This window comes from Ciconia boyciana, chromosome 1 (assembly GCF_034638445.1).
Source record: "Ciconia boyciana chromosome 1, ASM3463844v1, whole genome shotgun sequence".
Lineage (NCBI taxonomy): Eukaryota > Metazoa > Chordata > Aves > Ciconiiformes > Ciconiidae > Ciconia > Ciconia boyciana.
In genome coordinates this window covers 208060094-208086505 of record NC_132934.1, presented here as the reverse complement: position 1 = coordinate 208086505, position 26412 = coordinate 208060094, and the positions used below count along the sequence as shown (strand labels likewise).

The 26412-nt window shown below is 48.7% G+C and overlaps 1 protein-coding gene across 4 annotated transcripts in view; it reads left to right on the top strand.

Moving 5' to 3' along the window:
• AMOTL1 (angiomotin like 1) overlaps window positions 1-26412 on the top strand; it is a 78900-nt gene that overhangs the window by 33483 nt on the left and 19005 nt on the right. For 3 of the 4 annotated variants that reach the window (XM_072850696.1, XM_072850698.1, XM_072850699.1), the window contains 4 exons: window positions 559-1438; window positions 13520-13808; window positions 19302-19446; window positions 20473-20562. In XM_072850696.1, the coding sequence (XP_072706797.1) occupies window positions 559-1438; window positions 13520-13808; window positions 19302-19446; window positions 20473-20562 (1404 nt within the window). Of the gene's footprint in view, window positions 1-558; window positions 1439-13519; window positions 13809-19301; window positions 19447-20472; window positions 20563-26412 lie in introns of those variants that run through there. The other variant, XM_072850700.1, reaches the window with a different exon arrangement.

The following is a 26412-nucleotide window of genomic DNA, read 5'->3' as shown; positions in this document are numbered from 1 at the left end:
ACGGGCTTCCTAGAGAGGTGGTTGATGCCCCAGGCCTGTCGGTGTTTAAGAGGCATTTGGACAATGCCCTTAATACCATGCTTTAACTTTTGGTCAGCCCTGAATTAGTCAGGCAGTTGGCCTAGATGATCATTGTAGGTCCCTTCCAACTGAAATATTCTAGTCTAGTCTATTTGTATTTTAGAAAAGACCAAATTTCCCTGTGACATCGCCTGTCCCTCCATTGACTCAGGAGGGGGTTCAGAGCCGTGGGTATGGGACGCACAGAGTATTATGGAGGGGAAGGCCAGGGAGGGGACGGGAATATGTTTTTAGGGGTCACTGCAGACAGAATTAAGGATGAGCTGGGAGGGGGGATGAGCAGGGAGCAGTGCCCTGCCTCCTTTGGTGGCTTCCAGCCATGTCCCCTCTGCTCCCAGGGGTACCCTGGCAGGGCACTGCCCCGGGGGTGCATCCTGGGCACAGGGTCACAGCCGTGGGGTGTAGGAGGGGAAAAAAGGCGGGGGGCAGACCTCCCAGGCAGCAGAGCTAATGGCCACCTCTCTCTCTCCCTGCCAGCCGAGGAGGCCCTCTGCACCCTGCGCCCACCCAGCTTCCACCGGCTCCCAGAGGCAGAGATGCGAGGGGCGGAGGAGGTGGCAGCCGGCACCGTCCTGCAGCGCCTGATCCAGGAGCGGCTGAGGTATGGCAACCCCAGCGAGAACATGAACCTGCTGGCCATACAGCACCAGGCGACGGGCAGCGCCGGCCCCTCCAACAGCACAGCCAGCACTCTCTCTTCCGCAGAAAACCTCGCGCCCGAAGAGCCGCCAATGGTCCAGCCGTCAGGGCGGCAGGAACCGCAGGGGCAGGAGCACCAGGGGGACGGTGCTGCGATGGAGAAGCAGCCCCGGGCCCCGCAGCCCCCGCACAGCACCGAGGAGCTCCCCACCTATGAGGAGGCCAAGGCCCAGTCTCAGTTTTTCCGAGGCCAGCCGCCGGCCACCGCCGCTGCACCGGTTCTTTATGGCGCATCCGGCCAGAAGTCCAGGACGGAGGGGAGGCCGACGGTGAACCGGGCCAACAGCGGGCAGGCGCATAAGGACGAGGCGCTGAAGGAGCTGAAGCAGGGCCACGTCCGCTCGCTGAGCGAGAGGATCATGCAGCTCTCGCTGGAGAGGAACGGGGCCAAGCAGCACCCCCCGGCCCCGGGGGGCGGGAAGGGCTTCAAGGCGGCCCCGCCGCCCAGCAAGGCCACGGACCCGCGGGGCCCGCCGCCCGAGTACCCCTACAAAGGCAAGGCGGCGGCCCCCGGCAGCAAGGCGCAGGAGCACGGGCTCTTCTACGGCGATCAGCCGGCGCAGGATGTCCTCAAGGCCTCCTACGCCGCCCCACAGCCTGCCCGGGTGGAGGTGGCCCTTGTCCGCTACCAGCCGCCCCCGGAGTACGGGGTCAGCAGGTAATGGCCATCAACGGGGGGTGGGTCTGTCGGAGGGGCCTAGGCGGTCCTGCCCTCGCTGGAGGGGCCGGCTTCTGCGGGGCTTGGGCCTTGCATAGACATGGCCCCTGTGAGCTTCAGCCTCAGGCACGGGTGGGGACATCACACCCCCATGGCCGGGCCGCACGGGATGGCTGGTGGAGGCACCTGCATCTCCGAGGGCTATATAAAGCATATACGCTGCTTATGCCCTACTTAAATCTTCCCAACAGAGCTCACGTCGGGCTTTCATGGTACCGGGCCCCTCGTGCCGGGCCTCCCCGTGAGCACAAGTTTATTCCAATCGCATTAAAAATAATCTGGAGCGTTTACTCATTGCAAGCTGATCCCCACAAGTGGCACAGGTCCTGCCCAGCACCCAGACAGGTTTGCTACCTTCAGAGGTGAACCCATGCCTTGAGGGCTCCCTTTTCCTTGCTGTACCTAAATACAGGTGTTTCTCTGTTTCATCCCTGTCTCTTTGACCGCCCAGACAGTATCTTGCTGGATTTGGAAGGCTGGTGTTGTCCGGTGTGATTGTGGGTGGTTTTCATGTTGCAAGCTGCCTCGTTAGGTCTTTTCTGACCCCAGAATCCCCAAAAGTTTTGTTGGCGTCAACTTAAGTTGCATGCGCTTACTTTTCCATGGCGCAGGCATGGAGAAAAGATGGCGCAGCTGACCTGGCTCTTCCTTTCCAGAGTTCGTAAGGCATGAAATTGGGGTGAATGCTCTGCCTTTCTGAGTTTGCAAAAGTGGTGGGGTTTGTGTCAGACGAGGAGGAACTCGGACCGTGGCTTTGATGAATGTTGCAGGGCAGTTGTGACAAGTGGAGGGCCCGCGCTGAGCGCCGCTGACCTTCCTCCAGCTACGCGTGTTTTGATTACCACCCTACCACTGTGCGGAGTTTGTGCAATTTTTTTAGAGTGAGATGATATTTTTAAAAGCTCAGCAAAAATCTCTGTTTATGCTAAGAAACAGCTATATGAACTCGAGGGCAACAGGGTCGAGCTGGAGCCGTGCTCTGCTGCAGCCATTCGCGGTGCTAACAAACATCTCTGGCACCAAGCAGATTCATCCCCACAGAAAAGGAGTTGGTTTGGGTTTTTTTATTACTCTTGGAAAATGCTGATTCAGTACCCGCAGAGTCTGTTCTGCTGAGGCCGTGTAAGCAAGCGGACCTGGGCACTGCATGCACTGCTGCAGCTAACTGGGAACGGCACTGGTGTTGAGTGGGAAACCCTTTGGAACCAGTTGCAAAACCTTGTCCAGGTGCCTGATGAGCAAGGTTAATGCTGAGAAACCCCTTGATTTCAGTGCAGCTTTCTACCCAGGCAGCATGGGCCAGCCCCCAGCCTTATCCCAAGGTGCTGCTGGATCACCCCAGCAGTTGTGGGGAGAAACCTGCTGGCTCGTGATGGTGGTTGCTGCTCTTTCCCAGTAAGGCAGCATGGTTTAACCCGCAAATCACATTGCAGAGGAGATGCCTGCTACCCCTGTGTGCTGTTTTCTTTGCATGACGGTGGAGAAATGTCCCTCCTGGCAGGTTCAGGGGCAGCGGTGGGATGTGTTGTGCAGCAGAGGACTGGGAGCATGGCAGAGCAGAGCCACTGCAGTTTGCAGACATTAAAAAATCTTGGGTGGTGTCTTTCTTGCAGTTCAGCAAGAAAGTTCAGCAAGTTCAGGTCCTTCTTAGCTCCTTTCACACGGTGCCTGGATTTTGGGGGGATGTTTCCTGCCTATGTGTTCCTGCTGGATATGTTTTAGGCAGTAATTAGCACTAGCAGGACAGTTGCTCATGTGCAGACTGTATCTTGTGCTGTTGCTTTGCACAGCGCCAGCGGCTGGGGGGATGTTTGGCTGCACAGGAGATGTTGGCAAGCAGTGGTCTTCATCCACATCTCAGGCTTTTTTCTGTGGTATTTTTCGATACAGGAATGTCAACCTTTGCTTGGGCGCACTGAAATATTCACTGTTGCCGTTACCCAGACTTGTTCTTAATTGGTATGAACTGGTTTGGTTTCTTCTCCTGTGCCATATCCCAACTTATAACTGGCCCCACGGGCTGCAGGATCCCCTCACGGCCCTGTTACCTGGGAAGATTTGGGTGACAAAAGCCTTTAGGAAATGGCAGTAATCCCAGCGTGCTCATCACTTGCCATTTCTCTGTCTGCAGCAGCTGTGCTCTGGTGCATCCCTGCGCACATCTCGGGCTGCGTCACAGGATGGGCTTGCCCAGGTCTGGAATGAGCATGGTTAAAATGGAATTTCACAAAATGGCCTCTGCCCTAAATATTCCTCTCTATGGAGAGGGTTAAGGCAGGTTACCTGTCGGGGGAAGTCAGCCCCATCTCTGCTAGAGGACTTGTCTGGGTGGCAGCCCCTGAGCTCTGCTGGAGGAGAGCCAGGGGCTGTGTCACACTGCTGGGTTGCTCCCAAGCGCAAACCTTCCTGTGCCTCTGCTCTTGCTCACCGCTTCCCCCCCTTACCTGGGCTCTGGGGAGGCTCACAGCCAGCTGTCTGGCTGGGATGGAAGACCTTGATAAGAGAGGTCGAGGTAGGGGACTACCCGGTTTCATAAGGTTAATGGAAGGAGTAGGGTTTGGAGAAGCTGGTTTTTTTTCTGTTAGAGGAACAAGCGAGGTGAGAAATTCCAGCTTTCATCTCGTCAGGAGGGCCTGGGAAAGAAGCTAATGGAAACAGAGCTTTGCCCGTGGTCAGATGGGAATCTCGTATATCCCAGCATCTCCTTCCGTCTATCCTGGCCATATCTGTTCCCCAGCCCATCCATCCTGGCATCCTCTGGACAGGGACTGTGCAAAAGGTTTCTGCCTTCCAGAAAAGAGAGAAGCACAGAGCTGCATCGGTCCAGAGGAAGCACCCACACATACCAGGGATGGAAAAGACCTGTAGGGTCATCAATCCCCTACTCCCCCCCCAGTCCTTCTGTGATGAGGGAAATGTGGCTGGAAACCCGCAAATGCTGGCAGGGAGCTCTTGAAGGAGATGGGATAACTGCAGCTGCTGCTTAACTTGCTTTTTTCATTTGGCTTTTTTTTTTGCATGTGGCTGGTTTTAAAGGGAGCGTTGCCTTTATAATCACCATGGTGAAATCTCATAACTTTATCAAAAATCTTGAGATTTACAGTATTGTCCTGAAGACCTCCTAGACTCATATGATGCTGTGGTAATCTCAGCATTTACATAAATTAGACTTGGTGACCTCTGCTTTATGGACATCATGATTGCAGAGCAGAGCTTGAACCCTGAAGCTTAAAAGGCCAAAAGAACAGAAGGCAAATAAAAAGGAATAGATATTTGTTCCATGGCCTTGACTCACAACTTCTGAATGCTTTAAGCTGGCCAAGTGTAATAATCTTTAGAAAACCTTTCCTTTCCTAGATGTGCAGCTCTTCCTGAATGGTGTCTTTGCTAACTTTCCTTAGGCACATGTTCAGAGAGTGGCAGCTTGTCCGGTAAAAGGGCTTGGAAATAATCTAATTTAGTCTTTTGCACAACGCCATGCATTAATTCCAGTTTGCGAAACATTCAGTCCTGGTGATTATAACACTCTCCGTCTGGAGAATCCATCACGGCCTTTACAGACTTGTTCCACTAGCTAATTGCCATCTCTGGCACAGATCTGCATCTTAGTTTTAGCCTGTATTTTCTAGTTACCAGTTGGGATTTTGCAGTATCTTTGTCAGATACAGTGAGGAGCCCTGTGCTATCAGTCCTTTAATGCATTTAACAGATGGAGCCTGGAGCCCCGTAATTATTTCACTGTTGTCAAAACCCCCTTTTTCACTGTGGAAAGCTGACCTGGACACTGGTGCAGTACCAGCTGAACCAGAGGCTAATCAGATACAATATCACCTTTGCAATGCGACTCAATGTTCCTTGTTTTCGTAGCTCATTAACACTTGCCGTTTCAGACGTTGGCACCCCGGGAGCTCCCCATCCAGCTTGTTATCCGGTCAGACATGTGAGGGTAGTCACAGCCCAGGACAGGATTTCCCACCCTTTTACTGTAGCTTGCTGTATTTATTCCTGGGTGGATGAACTTGGACCGGCTCAAGTCCGTATTGTTTCTCCCTGCCCTGCTTAAGCAGTGATCCAGATCACTCAATGCAATGAATCCTCTTCATTGCTCTCAGTGGCCCTTATCAGATCCTGGTGTCTTTTATCCAGAATGTTTTCTTTCTTTGCACCATTAATAAAAAGCATGTATAATGCAAATGAAGCCTTGAACTGGAAACACTGCTGCTTGTTGAGCGGACTTCATTTGTGACTACATGCAGAAGTCAATCATGCAGGCACCTTTTAATTCTGATTTAATCCATGCATTTTAAAAGATGGCATGCAACTGAAGAATAAATCTGGTCTGTTTTTAAAGATATCCCATTTTTTAATGTGCTTCATAAAATTCCACCCTGCCTGGATGTAGAAGCCTATATTTAACTGCCATAATAGTCTGTGGCTTCTCTGGTTATTTGTGTATTAACACCCCCCCCTCCCCCCTTACTGCTGTTTTCAGACAACCTGTTGATATTTACTCATTCAACCACATGTCTGTGGCTGCTGAGAGGACTACAAGGAGCTCCTTTTCCTCCCCGAGACACCCCAGGCAGGCAGGCATGCTGGCAGCGTGGCCAAGCCGAGGGATGTCACACCCAAGCTGACTTCTGCTGGCGTTCTCTGCGAGGCTAGCCCAAGCGTGAGCGTGGGTCGGAGGCTGCGCTTCTAGCTGACGTGGATGCTGGCACCCCTGCAGAAGAGCTTTGTAACCTCTCCCTCTGGTCTAATCTGCCTTTCATTAAAATAAATGGAAGAGAAATTAAGCCATTCCTACAGCTTGGGTGATGGCCATGTCATTTATGCTTATACTTCTGTGTTGTTATCCCAATCGGTTCCTCTGGGAGTGCAGAGGTTGAGGAAGGCACCTTTTCCTTTGCTGACAATCAGCTGAGCTTTAGAAAGAGTATTTATTCTGAGTGTGGATCCCTGTGAAGAAATATGATATCCTGTCCCTCTCCTAACTATGGAGGATATGTTTAATACAGCGTGTGTCTCTTCAGATGATAATTTTGCCCTGCAAATCTTGACGGAATCACCCCTGAAGAAGCCAGGCCAAGTCTTTCCAGCACTAACAAACATCACTAAGAAAACAGTGGATTCTGGAGATGTGAGTCCAAGTCTGCAAAATGGTTTTTGAAATAAACCTTTGTCTTTACAAGGTGCTGCAACTGTTGCTGATTCCGTAAGCCAGAGGATACCATGAGGGCTATGTCTTGGCTACGGAAAGTCTTCTCCCATTTCTGGCTGTATCAGCATTTAACGATGGGTCTATAACTGTGTTTCCTTGCACCATGACTGGGCTTACTGACTTTCCCAGGATCTTGTCTTTTTTCCCACATGGCGACAACACTAATTCTTCTGTGTTATTCACAGCTACAAAGAATAACATTTGAAGTCTGCTTCATGACTGCAGAAATCATAGCTGAAGTCAGGTAGACACCTGGACGTGAGGTTAGTATCCAGACTCAAGGCTCCTGGTCAATGGGCAGGAGTAAGCACCTTTCACACACTTGTTACTCTCATTGTAAGGTAAAAGCCTAAGGCAGGTTCAAAGATCCGCACCCCAGAAACGCCTCTTTCTCTTTGCTGACTCAGCTGGAGCATATCCACAGTAGATGTGTGAAGTTGTGAGATGTAGTCCCTTTGGAGAGTCTTCGAGAGATGAAGTAGGGCAGTCTGCCCTAGAGGCAAAGGAAGGCAGAGCGTGCAGAGAAAGATGAGTTAAATAGGTTAGAGGAGGGCATTTTAATTATGAATGTAAATGCCATGGTATGCTGGAAACAAAGTCCTTCCTCCACTGGCTACTCTTCATCCCTACGTAGAAGAGACCTGCACTGTACCTGTAGCAGGGCAGTAGTGAACTTTCCTTTCCAGAACATTTACAGGCATCTTCATTTCATTACTTCCTTATACTGCCCTGCTTTATTGAGCAATAGCTCTTCTGTATTTACGATTTCTTGGTGGTCAACAGCAAGCGGACTTCATCATTAATTGTCCATTCAGGGTTTCTTATTCCTACATACAGCTACAAATTCCCCCCAAAATTCCTCTGTGTTGGTCATTCTTGTTCCCAGGGGTTCCAATATAAGAGGTGTATTAAGACCATGCCCAAATTTGGGGGCTTGGGTGGCCTTGCTGAATTCTGAGGGGTTTCTCATGAAAGTGAGGTCCATGGACAAGTATTTTGCTGAAGACACTGTATTGCAAGCTATATATAGCAAGCTATTGCATATATTGCAAGCTATACATCACTTAAAAGAGAGAGTGCAGTCTGGTGACCCTAGCATGGTAGCTCTTGAAAGGCTCACTGCCTGCATGGTGCTTCCTATTCTAAAAGCTGGTTTCCTTAGTTTCTTCTTTTTTTTCTTCTTTGCATTGCATTGCAGAAGTATATAGGAGCCCTACTTCTACAATAGTGTCAATAAAAAAATATGTTTCCAACAGAAATGTAGCTGCAGTGTTGCAGAGATATCCAAAACTCATAATGTTCCACAGTTTCATGCTTTTAAGAAGGATGATTTTTGATGAAAACGTGTTTGGCTGGAAGATTTTAACCTGCTCTAATGCAGAGTAAGATCAACATTTAAAATACAGTAGAAGCATTTTGAGAATGTCATTCTTTACTAAGTCCGAAGGAGCTCACGATAATCCTGATTGCTTCGTTTCTTTGGAGCTTTATGTGATCAGTTGGATGTGAACTAAGCTGATGTTATAACTCTCCTATTTCTAGAAATGTTAGTATGAATCTCTGTGCTGATTTTATTGCATATACACTTAGAGATTTTGCAGTAGGCTTAGTCAGAATTAAATTGGGACAGATTAAGCAAGTAAAAGGAAAGTCAGAAACGTGTTCATTATGTTAAACAGATGCACTTCAAGAGATGTAATGTCAGTTTTGCTGGTTTTGTTTCCAAGCTGGAAAACACTTTGGAGAATCTCTCCTGTGGCCCTAGCTATTGCCTGGCTGCTGCTACAGGGTGTAAATCTTTGGTAGTTCAACAAGCAGATTGTAGTTCAAGAGAATGGAGATCCCGGGGAGCTCTCCTCCCTCTGTCGCGTAAAGCTAGACAGACCAAAGTGCATGTGAAAAGGTCAAATTGATGGGAGGTTGCAATTTCCCAAAAGTACAGTGTCAGGAGTTCCTGCAAGTGTTTAAAGGGTGTGTCTGTGACCAAAGAATGTACTACTTGATTATTAAAAGGAGAAATTGCTATATCTCCACTGGTTTAGATTCAGAGATCAATTTAATTATATTACTCTAAGCTATTCCCATAAAGAAGTGAGAAAATCTGTACCTGCAGCAAATCTGTGTCTTTGTAGTGGTATAACTGTGTCCAGACAGCTGGGCTTTTACTTGCATAAAATCAGCTGTGGCCTTTATTTTGGTAAAGACAAACAAACTCACATTTAGCTCAATTAATTGCTGTGGTAAAACGTGCGAGTATAGACTGGCCGTCAGCCGTGTGGAGGAGGTGCTGCGTGCTTGGCTGTGTTTGCGCACGCTTGTGGAGCATCTTTTCATCATGAGTGATATCAATTGCTCCACCACTCATGATATTTATTATTGTTCAGGTTTTTGAACAAAAAATATTGCAGTCCCACAATGGGCTTGGGGTCCCTTGTTGGGATTTACACACTGGGGCACCAAAAGAAAGGGGCACTGTGGGGATGGTGTGAGAGCTGTGCCTGTGGCGGGCTGTCCTTGCGATTTGCCAAGCAACTCGGCACAGGGCTCGCTGGGCTCACTCGCTTGCACGGCCTTGGATCGCCAGGTACTGCTAAAAGACGTGGTTTTGGTCTCAGGAAGGTAAAATGAGCCCCCCAGGTCAGTGTGACCCCCCCAGGGCATCCTGCCGTGAGGTCCCAGCAGCAGGCAGAAGTGGTGAGGCTGGAAAGGCAGTAAACTCCAAAGGCAAGTGAGCAGGGAGCAGCATCTTAACCCAGTGCTAGTGTCCGGGAGCTCTGAGGCTACCTTGGGCCCACCGCTTCAAGGGGATTTCAGGGGAAGTCATGACTGCTTCTTTTTGCAGCCCTGGGCTTTGCTGAGCACCTTCTGTGTGCTCAGACAGTGCAGATACACCAGCCAGAAAGTCAGCTTGGGGGTGGGGTGCATGCTCCTTTCCTTTCTAGTGAGAAATGCAAGAGAGCAAGGCAGCCTAACATCCTGAATTAAAATGATACGCTCCTTGCTGGAATGCCGCCTGTCCTGCTAAGGCGATGTCGAGCACCACAGCAAATCACTGCAGTCAGCACAGAGGAAAGAGTTGCGGTAGCATCCTTGCCTCTAGCAGAGTGCAATGTTTTTTTGCGGGTGTTTTTGCTGTTTCTAAGGGGTGTTTTTGCGTAGCTGCTGCAGTTTCCTTTTTCCTGTTCCTCCGTGCTGTCGCGTTTCTGCTGTGGTGTGTGCTGTCCGGGCACAGGGATGGATGAGTGGGGCCAGCACAGGCAGAACCTTCACCAGCCATGACATTTAAAACTTTGCAATGTTCCTTCTGGGAGCTATGTCAAAACATATGGAAGAGAGAGAGGGGATTAGAGACAACCAACATGGCTTCACCAAGGGCAAATCAAGCCTGACTAATCTAGGGGCCTTCTACGATGGAGTGACTGCATCAGTGGATAAGGAAAGAGCTACGGATGTCATCTGGCTAGACTTCTGTAAGGCCTTTGATATGGTCCTCCACAACATCCTTGCCTCTAAATGGGCAAATTACAGGTTTAATGGATGGACTGTTAGATGGATAAAGACTTGGCTGGATGGCCGCGTCCAAAGAATTACAGTCAATGGCTCAGTGTCCAAGTGAAACCAGTAACGAGTGGTGTCCCTCAAGGGTCGTTACTGGGACCAATACTATTTAATGTCTTCATCAGTGACATAGTGGGGTTGAGTGCACCCTCAGCAAGTTTGCAGATGATACCAAGCTGAGTGGTGGAGTTGATTTGCTTGAGGGAAGGGATGCCATCCAGAGGAACCTTAACAGGCTAGAGAGGTGGTCCCATGTGAACCTCATGAAGTTCAGCAAGGCCACGTGCAAGGTCCTGCACCTGGGTCGGGGCAATCCCCAATATCAGTACAGACTGGAGGATGAAGTGATTGAGAGCAGCCCTGCCAAGAAGGACTTGGGGGTACTGGTGGGTGAAAAGCTGGACATGAGCTACCAATGTGCACTCGCAGCCCAGAAAGCCAGCATATCCTGGGCTGCACGAAAAGCAGCGTGGCCAGCAGGTCAAGGGAGGTGATTCTGCCCCTCTACTCTGCTCTTGTGAGACCCCCCCTGCAGTACTGTGTCCAGCTCTGGAGCCCTCAGCACAGGAAAGACAGGGACCTGTTGGAGCGGGTCCAGAGGACGGCCATGAAAATGGTCAGAGGGATGGAGCACCTCTCCTATGAGGAAAGGCTGAGAGAGTTGGGGTTGTTCAGCCTGGAGAAGAGAAGGCTCTGATGAGACCTTATAGCAGCCTTCCAGTACTTCAAGGGGGCTTACAAGAAAGAGAGAGAGGCTTTTTACCAGGGTCTGTGGTGATAGAACAAGAGGCAACAGTTTTAAACTAAAAGACGGTAGATTTAGATTGGATATATGGAATATTTTTTTTTTATGATGAGGATGGTGAGACACTGGAACAGGTTGCCCAGGGAAGTTGTGGATGCCCCATCCCTGGAAGTGTTCAAGGTCAGGTTGGGCTTTGAGCTTTGAGCAAGGGCTTTGAGGAACCTGATGCAGTGAAAGATGTTCCTGCTTATGGCAGGGGGGTTGGCCTAGATGATCTTTAAAGGTCCCTTCCAACCCAAACCAGTCTATGATTCTATGAATTACTGTATGTTTTGTTGCCCATACGTAAAGTGTCATACAGCACCTCCCTGCCTTCCTGTCCTTTGGAAAGTTTTATCTGCTTTCAGTAGACGATTAGCTTCTTAGTCATTAAGCTGCACCTCTGCCGGAGAAGTAACATGCCTGGGGCTGAGAGCAAACCCTTCTGGCCCTGGGAGCTGCCCATGGGGAATGGCCCCTCTGCTGTGCTCCTGAGCTGCCTCCGTAGGTGTTTCATTTACCAGGGGAGACACAGCCTTAGGATATGTCTGTGCTGTGCAGGTAAAAGCTGTCTCGAGGCCAGAGTGAGCTCAGCACAGGCTTTCCCAGTGCCGGCTGCACGAAGCTTGGCTGGAATCTTCCTCCCAAGAACACTGAGTCTGGACCAGGATCTGTGCTGCTGGGCAGGTTAGCAGTGTGCTTGTGTTCGGGAATGGGCTCATCGCTGGTCTTCGCTCCATTTCAATACCTTTCCATGCCACAGCGGATGCACCGGGCAAAGCACGAGAGCCGGGATGGGAGCACGGGGCTGTGTGTGTGCTGCGTCTGGGGAGCTGCAGAGCCCCGTTTGCTTTCCCTCTGGTTCGGACAGAAGGTATGGCTGAATTGCTGGTTTTCCTTGCTGTTGTGTGGCTTGGTGGGGACAAGCTCGTTAGAGCAGTGCTGTTGGCTTTTAGGGCAGGGCTTTAATTGCCTTCACTTTTCATCTTGTTCTGCTGCAGTTGAAGGCAGTGGCGGGTTATTGTCAGTAGAATTAGGCCAACGTGCAGAGCTTTTGAAAACCCTGTTTCGTGAAGCCGTTCGGGAGCTGAAGACCGGTAATCATATTTATTATGTCTTTATATAGCACAAAATCGCCTGTCTAAAAAATAGCATTCATGGATCTTTGAGGCCAAATGGAGTAAATAAATCTGTTCATTATGTCTCCTGCCTCTTGTAGGGTACAGAAATAAAGGCAATGATAGCTACAGCAAGCCTAATAGCTTGTGGTTCAGCTAAAATACAACTTTCAGAATGTGCTTGATTGCAGACCTCAGGTGGGGTCCAGCAGCCAGCTTATTTTCCAGCCAAACTGGGCTCTGACACAGATGTCCCGTGTGGTCTGGGTTCAGTCTCTTAGATAAGCGCTCTGTAGAAATTTCACAACTTTGGCATCTGGGCTGAGGAGTGGCTCAGCCTGTGCACAGCGAGGCTCTGCGTGGGGCTGCTCACCCTGGCCAAGGCTCCGAGGCTGCCTGTGCGGTGGATGGAGGGATGGAGATGGGTCCGGTGCAGACAAGCTTTGAGCTGCTCCCTGCCTGAATTTCCCCCTTTTGAAACAGGAGCAGTCTCCCTTCTCGAGCTCACAGGGCTGAAATGCAGGACAGAAGTGAGGGACTCCGGTCCTGCCTGGCCACCAGCCACAGGGTCCCCCTCACTGCTAAGACATCCACCTGGGTTATCCTCCAAACATTGCAAATTGTAACTGGGCTGGATTAAAGAGCTACCCACCATCAGAAAGCCTAGCCCACAAGCAGGTCTGCTGACAGCTCGCTTCTTATCCTTCCCTGACACGAGCCTGGTGGGTGATGGATGCCGTTAGTCGGGGAGTGACACAATGAGGTCTCGCACTGGAAGATGGCTTTCGTGGCTCGCCGTGATTGACCGGGGCTGTGTCTCCAGCAGCTCCGCAGCAGCCCTTCCCTTTGCCGCTTGCTAAAGCCGCTCGGGGATGCTGCTGTGCTCACATCACTTCCTTTCGCCTCCCAGTTCGGCCGATCAGCCGGTCTCGCTCCAGGCAGGGAGCGGTGTTCGAAGGGTGAGTAATGCACCCCTTGTGTTTCCTTCGAGCCCGCCGGCTTACGCTTCTTGGCGGTGGGGTTTGTGGCAAGGGGGGGCAGGGAGAGGCTGGCTGGCTGATGAAATATTAGCTGCGCACCTAGGCAAAAATGTCGTTTGCGAGTCAATGCTTCCTTTATCCATTCGTGCCAGATGTATACATCACTGTCAAGAGCAGGCAAGGAGACAATTTACCCGGTCCCTGCTGCAATTGTTGGTATTTAGGAGTGACTAAGGACCGGAATCACGACCGTACAGTTATAACCCTATTAATAAACCATGCAGTCATTAGGCGAAAGCTCCTGCATACATTTCGAGGGCGCGCGGCTCTAACACCTCCCCCGCGTGTGCTTCCCCGCAGCCGACAATGCCAGCCGCCCTTCCCGCCGCCGCCGGCCCAGCAGCACAGCCCCATGTCCTCCCAGGCCACCGCTGCCGGCGGCCCTCTGCTCCCGGGCACCTTGCCCCCACTGCCGGCCCCCGCTGCTGCCCAGCCGCCGACACCGACGCCACTGGGCCAGCAGCTGACACCCGACGCCTTCGCCATCGTGGAGCGGGCGCAGCAGATGGTGGAGATGCTCTCCGAGGAGAACCACGTGTTACGGCAGGAGCTGGAGGGGTACTACGAGAAGGCGGACAAGCTGCAGAAGGTATGTGGAGGGGTGGATGGGGCCTGGGCAGGGCAACCGTCTTGGTGTTTCTGCATTTGGGTCCCCCAAGCTGTTCTTCATGGTCATGTCACTGCAACAGGCACACACCAGTGGCCATCTCCAACTATTACTTCTCCATGGTGGTCTCCCAGAAGTGTAATCCTGTGCCCCGTGGCCTGTGGGCTCCCCTGCCTTTAGGGCGAAATGGAGCAGCCCATCACATGTCTCTCAGGTGGGGACTTTCCCCTTCCATCCTTCTGTGGTGGCCTCACCAGAGCTTTCCCTGGAAGCCTTCCATGGGCAGAGTCTGCTCCTGGTGCAGCCGGGTCCTGCACCATCTGCACAGGCACTAGAGCTGCGGGTGAGAAGCATTTGAAGAGCACGGCCACATCTGCCCTGAGTGGTCTTGTTCACCACAATATGCTCGCGTGGCACTCCATGCTCTTTGGAAATGTAACAGCTATCGGTGGGGTTGCCCGTTATTTGGAAATGCATTAACCTGGTTGTCTCAGAGGCTTTCAGTGGCTGCTTGATGTGTTTCTAAGAGCTGATGTTAGACACCCACCTTTGAACATGTTGGTTCAAAAAGCACTGCCCCCTTATCTGAAAGAACCATTTGGTAAAGGTTTTGTTCGACAACCCTTTTGCAAAGAGAACCTGCACCCTCTTGTCTGTATGCAAGCTGGCATTTTCAGTGGGAAAGGGCGATGTCTTGCACACTGCCTGGGGTGACAAGATGAAGAGTCAAATCAAACAAAGTAGAAGTTGCTTAAAAATGAGAGCTCACTGAAGGCAATGCAGAGATGCTCCCCAGACCTGCTGGCTTTGGGGCTCAAGAGCCCAGACCAAATGAGTTATTTAGGATTCTACACTGCTATTTCATTTATGTATTCCCACCGCTTATGCACAATGGGCTTAGGCTGCAGGTCTTTTCTCTCTGAATTTAGGAGTCTAAATAGGAGCTCAGTTTTTTCTGTGCTGTGTGGGATCAGGGTGTTCTTGGAGACACCCGTCACAGGAGAAGAGGCAGCTCTGAGAGACCATGTCCCAGCATCAGCTTTGGGAAAAATCTGTGACAATCTGTTCAAACAGGTTAGAAAAAAGACCTGTTGTTTTGTAGCTGCTGTCGTCTTTTCAGCCTCCTGCTCTGCAACCAGATGAGTTAAGTTTATTCACAGAATTTCCTAAACTTAGTTGAGAAATTTTTGCAGCAACATTAACTATTTGTGAAGACATCTGCAAAGGTTTTAACGCTGACTTCCCTGTGGCCTTCGTGGGCAAAAAGAAATATTCCAGCTATTAATTTTACAAAAGCTGCGTTGTTCAGTAAAAGTTATTTGAGTGCGATGCCCTAAAAATACTCTGATTTCCTTTTACACTCTTGGAAACGGCTCTGTCTTTATCTTGGATGCCCTGCGAGTCGATTGCATCAGACACCAACAGAAAGGTATTCAAGCATGGGCTGAAGTCTCACTTCAGTCAACAGACCGTGGACTCGAGTCCCATTGACTCTGGGGGAATGTAAGCGGAGTATTAAAGCGAAACACATGCTCAAGTACATTCTTTCTTCAGGAAAATGTCCTGAACCAAAGCCTTAACACACAGTATCCCTCCCATGCTGTTTTTTTCTGTGTTTGAACACAAGGACAGGGCAGGTCCTCCTCTGTTCCCACAGTTTCAGCTGAACATCACCTCTGAAAACGTGACAGTGAGTTAAATTACATCCTTTGGGTGTGAAAACTCTTCCCTCTTATTGGAAGTGGAAGGGTCATGAGGAGTACTTCTTGTTTGTCTGTGCATAACAATTTTATTCTAGGTAGGGCCACCTTTCCATCACTTTTATTCATTACAGAATAGGAGAAGAAATTAGGAAAATCAGCTTGGCATGGAGGGCTCCCTGGGTGTTCGCATGAACAGATCAGCCGTGAGGGTTGTCAAGTTCTCAGTCGTGTCTGAACAGACTTTTTGCAGAGGTACAAGGTGGTGATTAACGCCCGTGCTGTTTGACAAGTTGTCTGGTTTTCTTACCTAAAAAGAGTTGGAGGGGAAGAGGGGTTGTGCATGTTTAATTTTGAGCTTTTTTTGCAAAAGCAAAGTGTGATTTTCTCCTTTTTTTTTTTTTTTTTGCTTTTGTTGTTTTGTTGGGCAGTGTTACCTTGCTGAAGTTTAATTGCCAGGCTGGGCTGGCTCTTCCCCATGCCATGTGTGTAGGTTGTTTGAGTGGGTTGGCTCTAGGAGCTACCAGGCAGAGAAGAGGCTGAACTGTTTTTTTTCCCTCCATAGAAGAAGGGGAAGGAAATCCCAGAGCTGCTGAGAAACACTGACACAATTTATGGCTGTTCTTCTACTCTCCTTTAATTTTGTTCAGTGCTGATGGAGGTTCTTTCTTTTCCTGCAGCAAGTCTTTGCCTCCGGGGCTGCAGGAGACTTGTGTGGTGATGTGTTTTGGGAAACAGCGGCAGATAACGGGCAGAGCGGAGCCCTTGTGGTAACAGCAGCGTTGGGCAGGACTGTTGGGCTGTGGAAACCCCCTGCCATGTTGGCAAACCTGCTTTGCTGTGGTAGGAGCTCTCTGGAGCAGGCATCTTCTCCTGCAGATAGTGGCTCACCCAGGAGAGGGGAGGTGTCGGGGCACCCAACTGAGCACAGTGTCTGGTTGGGATCATGTAGTTCAGGATTCAGGAAGGTGCTTTAAAAATTATTTTTGATAAGCAAAACCTTCCTTTCAAGGAGAGAGAAGCTCAATCTGCTTAAATGGTCAAGGAGAGCAATGAGAGGTAGTTTGAATATAGCCTCTAACTACTTACAGTAAGAGAAAACTTTTGCTAGCGGAGGTCATGCTGATCTAAAGAAAAAGCTGTAACAGAATCAAGTAGCTGAAACTATGCTGTTATTGGAGTAACTAATCAACATGTCATTTTGATTCTGGAAAATTCACATGAAACAGATTTTTGATTGTAGGTCATAGTCATAGACCAGAATAGACTATTTCAGTTGGGAGGGACCTACAATGACCATCTAGTCCTACTGCCTGACCAATTCAGGGCTGACCAAGTTAAAGCGTGTTAAGGGCATTGTCCAAATGCCTCTTAAACACTGACAGGCTTGGGGCATTGACCACCTCTCTAGGAAGCCTGTTCCAGTGTTTCACCACCCTCTTGGTAAAGAAATGCTTCCTAATGTGCAGTCTAGACCTCCCCTGGTGCAACTTTGAGCCATTCCCACACGTCCTATCACTGGATACCAGGGAGAAGAGCTCAGCACCTCCCTCTCCTCTTCCCCTTCTCAGGAAGCTGTAGAGAGCAATGAAATCGCCCCTCAGCCTCCTTTTCTCCAAACTAGACAAACCCAGTGTCCTCAGCTGCTCCTCATCAGACATGCCTTGCAGCCCTTTCACCAGCTTTGTTGCCCTCCTCTGGATGCATTCAAGGACCTCCACATCCTTCTTAAATTGTGGGGCCCAGAACTGCACACAGCACTCAAGGTGATTTTCTAAAAAAAGTTAAGACTTTTTGATGAGGCTTTGTACAAGCTTGCATTGCCATGCAATATGAGGAAAAATAAAACTCATTGACTTTTTTTGAGCCACAGTAAGGTTCAGTCTGAATTTCAAACAGGTTTGGATTTATGCAGCATTCCTCTGAGCGTGCTGTCCTTGTGGTGGGAACATGCTTGGTGTCTGGCCATGCATCAGCAGAGTGGGGAAGAAGAACCTGCTTTTCTAGATGTGGTTAGGGAAAATGTAACGGGGCTTCCTGGAGCTCCTGCTTTAAAAAGAGTAAAATGGAAAGTCAGAATAATCTGACTAAGTTTGTAGTTCACCCAAGGAGGAGTGTCATACCGTGGGATATGGCCAGTTCAACAAGTCATCCTCTTCTTGCAGCTGTGGAGAATTGTCAGCTGAGAACTAATCTACATATGGTACCTTTTAATGTCATGGATGTAGAGGAGTGGCTTGTATGTGTGTGAAATACCATATGTGTATGTTACCGCATGTATGTGTATGTGGCTTGTGTGTGTTAAATCATCACCAGTGTGAGATAGGTGATGTGATACCCAGCAAGGTACTAATCCAAAGCTGCTGGTGTCACAGGGGCCACACCGTGGGCTTTGCACATCGTCACTTGTTTCAGCCTTTGTGCCTGAGCGAGTTGAAAGGAGAAATTGGGGCAGGTAACTGGGTTTCTCCATCACAGCTCTGCCGGGCTTTCCTCGGTGCGTGGTTTGGAGGTACCGTGTGCCCATGGACTGTATCCAGACAGAGTGGCTCTGGTGTCATGGGAAGCGCAGGTCCAGGCTGCTGAAGCCTGGCTGCAGGTTCCTACGCAGACAGCAGGGTGACAGCTCCAGTGTCCCTGCAGCTTTTATTCTGCAAATGCTGCAGCTGGCAAATTACACCTAAAGCTTAACAAGCCCTGGAGGGGGACCCACCTCCACAACAAGTGGAGGTAGGCTCGCTCCCTGACTTCACAAATCACGAATCTGTCCCACCCATGATTCAAGAGGCTAAAAAAGTGCTAGATTTAGAAAGGTATGTGGGAGGCTATATATATCTCGTGGTTTTCCAGCCTGTGCACATTATCAAGCTTTTCTCCACAACACAAGGGCCAGGCATGCAGGAGCAGATTCCCACATCGGTGTTGATCATTCCTGCAGCAATTATTTTAGCAAAGCTGTAACACTTAACACGACATTAGCTTATTAAAAGAGTTGGATGGGATTGACCTGAACAGCAAAACTCTGCCCGGGACTATCCTTCTGTCAGTCTTTTGGGCTCAGGTCTTAAGACGCAAGTTCACTGCTAAGGGCTTCCTCTGCATGTCCTGCCTGCAGTTTGCCAGATTTCAAGGAGCTGAAGTTAAGAAGATTGAAAACCCAAAACAATTGGTTTGGTCTGTTATAGAGAGTTTCTTCTTGTATAGAGCAGTCTTCAGTCAAGGACGGAAAGGAGTGGACCACAATAGTTTAAAACTGACATGAGGTCAGAGCTGAGCCTAAAACACTGCTGGTGGCATGCAGAGCTCAGAGCTAAGTTTTGGGTCAGGGATCTGGCAGAATAATAAATCTTGCCTCCTACAACCCTTTCTAGGAAAGAATACAGCCCACACAAATACACCATTTCCTTAGTTTCTCCTCTTGGATGGTGTTAAAGCAGTCACCTCAGTTGTAGAGCGAAGGCAACTGAGCAGTTACATCAAGTCCAGCCACCCCAGGCTTTTTTGGGAGCTGCCAGCAGGGTGCCATGGGGTGTTGTGGCATGGTGAGCTGCCCCACAGGGTGTTTGCGGAAGTCCCCACTGCAGGAACCTCCAGCACTGCTGGGGGCTTCACACCATCTTCCGCCAGGGAGATTGGTCATTGTAGAGCTGGTGGCTGGCGTGACACTCGGCACGAGCATCCCCCCGACCCCTGCGCCCCATAGAAATGCGCTGGGCAAATGCTGGGACGGGATGCATTCCTTCCGGGCTTTAACAGGAGCTCTCTCTCCTTTCAGTTTGAAATAGAGATTCAGAGGATTTCAGAAGCTTATGAGGGCTTGGTCAAGACCACCGCTAAGAGGGAGTCTCTGGACAAAGCAATGAGAAACAAACTCGAAGGAGAAATTAGGAGACTTCATGACTTCAACAGGGATCTCCGCGGTACGTTACACTTGCTTGGGTGGGTTTTTTTTCCCCAGTTGACATGGTGTTTCACTTCTCACAAGCTCCAGAGCAGCAGGCTTTAGAGGAGTAGCTTCACACAAGTTTTAGATAAACATCTTGAGAAATCAGGCCCTGCTTATTGGCATAAGACAAAACTGCTGTCACCCCCCTGGTGGCAAGGAACCCTTCTGGCAAAATATGAGAGTCGGCTTCAGATGGTGACTTTGCATTTAGCACTTGCAAATATTGATTTGACAGCAAGGCCACCAGTCCCAAAGTCTTGTCCAGCTCTAACGAGCTGAAGAGCAAGTTGCAATATAGAGAAATGCTGTACAACCCATAAATCTCAAAGTTCATTGCCTTCACGAACCAGTAGGAAGTATCAAAGGGTATCTCTTTTTTGTATTAAAAACATAAAATTGAGGGTATATCCTTTTGAGAAAGCAAATGGAGGACATGTTGGGTAGCTATTACCAGGTCCAGGTTCCTGATGGGGGTACTTTGGTACACTCCTTGTGCAGTGAGATGCCTTCTGCAAGCTGGGTCATGCTTTTTGCAATGGTGCAAGGAGGGTTGCATGGTCTTTTTGGAGGAGGGAGGCACCTGAAAGCAAGGCCTTCCCAGGGGAAGCTGTCCCTGGCTGCAGAAAACTGCTCCTTCCCAGGGCGTCTTGCTGCACCAGGGGCAGCACTCCACTGCGGGAAGGCACCCATGCCCTTGCAAAGCTGCGTAATTCAGATTGCAAATGCCGTGTGCGTTTTGGACAGTGTGAGAGATGAATTGCCTGGGCATGTCAGCCGCAAATGGCAGAGGCTTTTCCTCCAGTTTCTGTAAATCTGAACGACACAGCTTCATGGAAGAGGTCAAAGGCCTCAACTTTTACTTATGTGTCAGCCTCCATTTTAATGTCCTCCTTCAGAGAATCTATTTATACTGCTCTGCTGGCATGCATCTTATTTTCTTGGTTGGCCTACAATTTTATATACATATATTTATACTTAAAGTATTTCCTGTTTTTTGCAGAACGACTGGAGACGGCCAATAGGCAGCTAGCCAGCAGAGACTTCGATGGGCATGAGGATAAGTCAACAGAGGGCCTTTATGTCACTCAGAGTGAGTACTGTGCTAATCTGTTTTGAAGGTGCAGATATATATATATATATATGCACATACATATATGTGCTGGAGTGGAGGTGAATATTTTGCTATTAATTGTTATTGTCCTTATGGCTTGGTTTTACTCAGCTAATTCGTCACATACTCTTATTTAAGCTGCAGACTGGGCTGTTTAGGCTGTTTTTTTTCTCTCTGAGCACCACAATCAGGCAGTGCGAGTTAATGGTAACACAGCTCAGCTTATTTTTGATAAATATTTATCTGAAATTGTGAAGTGTTGCTTGTGGGGACCATCTATGGAGATGCATGCTTTTTAGAGAAGCCAGATTCTTCTCTTGGCTGGGATAAGGCCAGAGCAACCTCTGCTGACTTGTTGTCAGTGACAGGGGTTCACTAACAGAAGGCAGAGCAGACCTGAACCTTCCTTTTCACAAAGGATGGAAGAGACAAAGATTTTACAACTTCTACTGCTATGAAAAACATCCATTCCTGTCAAGTTTTAGGCTCCCATAATGACTGAGCACAGTGTTGCAGCATTTCCCTGCCATGTGCTGACGGCTCCGTGTGACCAGCCAAATGAAAACCCGAGCAGCTGGGAGCTGCATGACAGCGCGTGGCTTCTCATGTATCCTGAGCATCTTCAGCACGCTTCCAGAAGGGCTTGACCACCTGGGAGCTGTGCAGTACCTTGCGGGCTTAAATCCCATTGAAGCTAAATGCTGTGGACAACTGATCCTTCTGTTTTATTTATTGCACCAAGAGCTTCCTTGGAAGATGAACTGCAACTGCAAATCCTTAGGTGGAGAACTGGCCACCTCCACTAGCAGTGCCGTGTTTGATACCACTCAGCGTGCCTCACCGCCAGCCCTGCAACGTCCACCAGCTGCTCCAAATGCAGGAAAGCCTTCTCCTAGTTCCTACCAGCAGTGACGATACCAGCACGGCAGCTTTGCTGATAATTGTGCACGTGTGCAGAAACCAGAAGAGAATCTAATGATCTTTTCCATGACTTAGTTAGCTTCGCCATATTAGCAGATGCCACAGGGGCGTGTAGGTACTGCTGCAAACCCAAGGGGATGATCTGTTAAGAAAATAGCATTGCTATGTAAGTCTTGTCATCCTTGGGAAGAGTTCAAATGGGGTTAAGTTGCACAGTGAAAATGGCAGACTAGGGTCTGCTGTCTTCGCATAGAGACAGCCTGGCAGTGTTTCCATATGCTGGTAGCTGCAAGGGGGAGTTAAATCCCCAGGATGGACTGAATTTGAGTCATTTTCCAGTGCATAAACACACTCTGTGCTTCTGCTGATAAATATCTAGCAATAAAACTGCGCTGTGCACTCAGCATATTACTGCTATCAATTCACAGCTTACGAACAAATATAGCTTTTTGTATCCTATCCCATAAGACAGGCCGGATGCTTGGAGTGTCTCCTGGCTAGGCCAGAGAGCTAAATGTTACCAATGCGATGCAGAGTGCTTCCAAGAATAGAAAAATGGGCACAAGTAAAGCAGGTCCTCTTCAGTCATGTTCTTTGGGCTGCTGGGGCACATGCAGTAATGACCTCGGTATCAGGGTATCAGCCTAAAACACCCCTCTGAGAGCCCATAAAAAATTTTGCTTGGAAATCCTGTTGCTGACTGCCTTTATATGCTGATGTTTGTGAGTGTTCCCCAGGGGCAGACCATGACCAGGGTTGCACCTCACGGCCAACTTGGTGGTTTTGCAAGTATGGTCTGTACCCTCCTCATGTCTTTTGATGGGATGCTGAGGCAGAAAACTGAGGAGAAGAGGTGCAGCTTGTTTTAGCTGCTGTGTGTACGCTTGTTGACTGAGACTGAAATGGTCATTTTTAGAAGAAGAGAAAAAAAATGGTGCCTACATGCGCTCCCATCGGCTGTTGCAATTTTGTTGTGAAACTCGTGTTTGTTTTTTCCTAAGGGTGGTAGCTTATTAAGTCAGATTAGTAAATGCAAATCTTAGTTTTCATTAGGAAAGCAAAAGCAGATTTCTAGTCCCTACGTTTATGGAAAACAGCCTGAAAACATGACCCTTAACATCCTCAACTTAAGTTACATGAAAAGACTCCAACATCAGCAGGTTCCTAAAAGTTATCATTTTTAAGCTAGTCTCATGAGGACATGAAGAAGGAGGGATAAAACTCTTGAGGTTTTTTTTAACGCTTGTCCTTGGTAATACTGCAAATGCAGAATTAATACTGTGGTAAAACTCCAGTAATAGGAAAGAATCCCTGAAAAAGAAGTCTGGCAAGGCAGGACATGCAGGGATCATTTCTCAGTTCCTTGCAGAGCTCTCCGTTAGCAGTGCAACAGTGCAGAGCGATGGGGACCGGAGGTGACAAAACTCTTATTCTTTGTAATAATAATAGGCAAAGCCAGGCTGCATGCCTCTAAGTATTAAGTGCTAGGCATTTGTGCCTAAGAAAAATGCTACTTTTGTATCGGGGGTAGGAGAGAACTCATAGCCTATTAGTTTCACGTTAATTATGTGATGTTTTGTCAGTGAAAGAGGTTCTTTTAAGGAAAGATATGAAGCAGTGACTGATGAAGGTGGATGGGCCCATACAGGTGAGAGAAGGGCCAGGCAGGAGGAGGCTGAGAGATACTGTACAAAGGGAGAGGCAGGAAGACTGAGGATGGTTTCAAGGGCATAGGGCAGAGAGAAAGCTTATGATACAGCATCTCATGGGAAAAATTTGTTTTGGTGGAGTCTGAGAATTTTGTGTGTTTTTCTGGGATTTCTGGACTTACAGACACTCTGTCAGAGCAGGGGTTCCTCCAAGAGGCTGTTTTTTCAGGTGTCTGAGGCAGGTTGTGGTCTGTGCCCATCCACGTGGCTCTGCACCCATTAGTAGGGATGTGTAGACAGTTTTGGCAGTGTGTTGGTAGAGCCTCATGCTTTGTGGGAGCGTGCAGTGGATGTGCCGTGTATGACTGGTGCATATATCTCTGTCCCAGATATCCCAGGCAAAGAAATATTCCCATTGAATTAATCTAACCAAAGAAAATGCTCACAGTAGGTGTTTTTGAGAGTGGGGTTTTGGGCAGACTAAGAGCCATTTGGTATTAAGACAGGAAATAATCAGGGCAGAGGCGGAAGTTTCAGGGGCAAGTGAAAGGGAGCTCCTTGCCCTCTCATTTCACAGCCGTGCGCTGCATGCGGGGAGGTGGGGAGCTGCTGCCCCCCTGCACCCAGAGCCAAGGGCACCTGCGCAGGGAGCAGCATCCTGAAGAAATGGTGTTGTATAGAAAAATGCATCTGTTCTGCGTGACTTTCCCCTGCCCTCCAAAGGGAAGGGGAGTGGGAAATCTGATTTCCATTTTCAACACGTGAGGGTCAAATTCTCCCCTGGCTTGTACTTCATGACATGCAAATGGAAATGTCCTAACTGTAAATCAGACCATGCTTAAGCTGCCTGCGATACTTTGTAGGGGTAAGGAAGGCCATCACAAGTTTCAATGGAGATTTGGTGATTTCCTCTGACAACAGAGCATCAAACCTTTCTGCATCCCTGCTTAGCCTGGTGACCACAAGTAACCATGTAATGAACCATTTACGAAGTACATTACAACTGATCATAATTATTAATGCCAGCGCAGAATCCCTGTTAATCACCACGTGAGAAAAGAGACTCAGGGACCTCGAGCACAACCTCCTGCAGCTTCTCAGCCTTTTCTTGATGCTGGCATGGTCCAAACTGCAGAGAGCTGTTGGGAATGTGCCGTTTGTGAGCAAAACCGCAGGAGGAGGAGATTGCAGTGAGCTGTGTTGGTGTTTGGCCAGGATGCAGGGGTTAAAGCAGTCGCTCCTTGTGAAGCGTCCAGGGTGGACCTGTGTGATCTATAATGTAGTATTTAGTTATGAGTGGCTTTGAGGGCACACATTCAACTGATACAGGTCAATGGCACGTTAAAAACATATTTCTTGTTTTTCTTTCAAGACTGATCAGATCAAAACCTTCTGTTAAGCATGAGGTCTGTGTGAAAAGCTGGGGGTCACATCTGAGTATAGTGAAGGGGTGGCAGAGATTGTATCTTTCTGTCTAATGTTGCGGCTTCAAAGCAGGGTCAAGACTGTCTACTCTTGGTGTACCTACTCAGCTTGACAACTCAAAAAGCCTGTTTGCGAAGCACCAAAGCAGACTTCTGGCTTTATCTCCTCTTTCTTCTAACCCAGCCACAGAGTATTGGTGTAATGTCCTCAGTGTGTTGAGGTACAACAGTCAGAGGCAGTGGGTGGAAAGCTGTGAGATTACAACTGTAAACTACAGGAAAGAAGCCTTTTGGGGACTGTTCAGTAATGAGATGTAGCAGTGACTCACCAGAAAATAGAAATAGTTATTAGCTGGAGTCTCTTTGGTAAAAAGCACATGCCTGGGCAGAAGGTACATGCAAGCGTAGCACAGTAAAACAGTATTTTTAGACTTTAAGGATACCTGTATGTACTTGAAGAGAATTTAAGGTATGTTCAACAAAGACCTTCTTTACTAAAAGTTAATGCAATATAGGAAAGTACTTATAAAATGTGCCTCCAGCATTTTGCAGGGAGAAGCTGACGTGGAGAAGTGTTGAGAGCTGTTAAGTAAATTTTTCTTGTCAGCTTTCTAGTGGCTTCAGTGGTCATTTTGTGCACAGCATAATCTTGTCCTCTTTTTAGGGGAGGATAGAAAACGTAATGCAGCAGAGCAAGCTGAGTGCTTTGAGTTCCTCGGATGAAAGTTGAAAGTGAAGGTCCCAAGTCCAGTTTTTCTATGTGCTGTCCTCCTATAATAGGATTTTCAAATCTGGAGCACAGCAAGTGTGGTTCCAGCATGAGATGGTGGAGTGCCACAGGGCTGAAATAGCATTCATCTTCCAGCTGCTTCACCCTCTAATGAAATGAGCTGCTTGATAATTTCCCCAGATTTACACTTTTGTACAATAGATATTAATGTTCCTTCTGGTGAATCTGATTGAAGTAAATGTCTTTGCGTTGAAGGAAGAGACCTGCATGTCCAATACAAAATTTCTTGCTGACGTGGGAAGATTAAGGCCATGTCATACATAGATGGGTCGTGGTGGCAGTTGGTGGTGCAGTGTGCACAGCGCTCACTGGCCTTTGCTCGTGGGCTTTGCAGAGGCCAATGTGCCGGTGTTGCCGCCAGGGAATGTTTTTGTGAGGTGCTGAATTCCTCCTTTTAGGATAAATGGGAAGACAGCCGGGTGGGTTTGGGCTCACCTCAGCCACTTGTGCCTTGTTCCACATGGCTCAGCTCGTACACATCTCACCTCGCTGCAGGCACCTACTGGTAATGTGTAAATTAAACCTGTTCTCATCCTGCCTGTAATTAAGGAAGAATAAGGCCCTTCTGGGGGTAGTTCAGGTCTGAAATGGGCTGGCTTTGGCCATGTGAAGTTTCCTAACCCTCCTCAAGAGGAAGGTGGATGGTGGGGCTTCCAGCTTGAGTGGTCATGCTTGGGTGGGATGGGCTGGATATTAGAGGCAGATTTTCCACGTTTCGATAGTTTTGGAGCAACTTTTCACTTCAGTTAAAAAATAATAAATTCTGTAATGCTGTGTTTAAAAAGTCAAAAATTAAAACAATGTTTAATTGATGCCAAATTAATTTTTGGAGGAAATTTTCCTTCCTGGAGGCTTGCCAAGTGCCCTATTTTTGTTGTCATTCAGAACGAAGGCCAGGTTTTGAAATCTCAGATTTCACTGAATGAAACCTCCATCCCCTGCTCCCTCCAATCATTAACTGTTTGCAGTCCGGTGTTGGGGATCCAGTGATTGGCCTGTGATGCTCATGTTCCCTGAAATGGCTTCTCAGGGCTGTCAGGGCAGA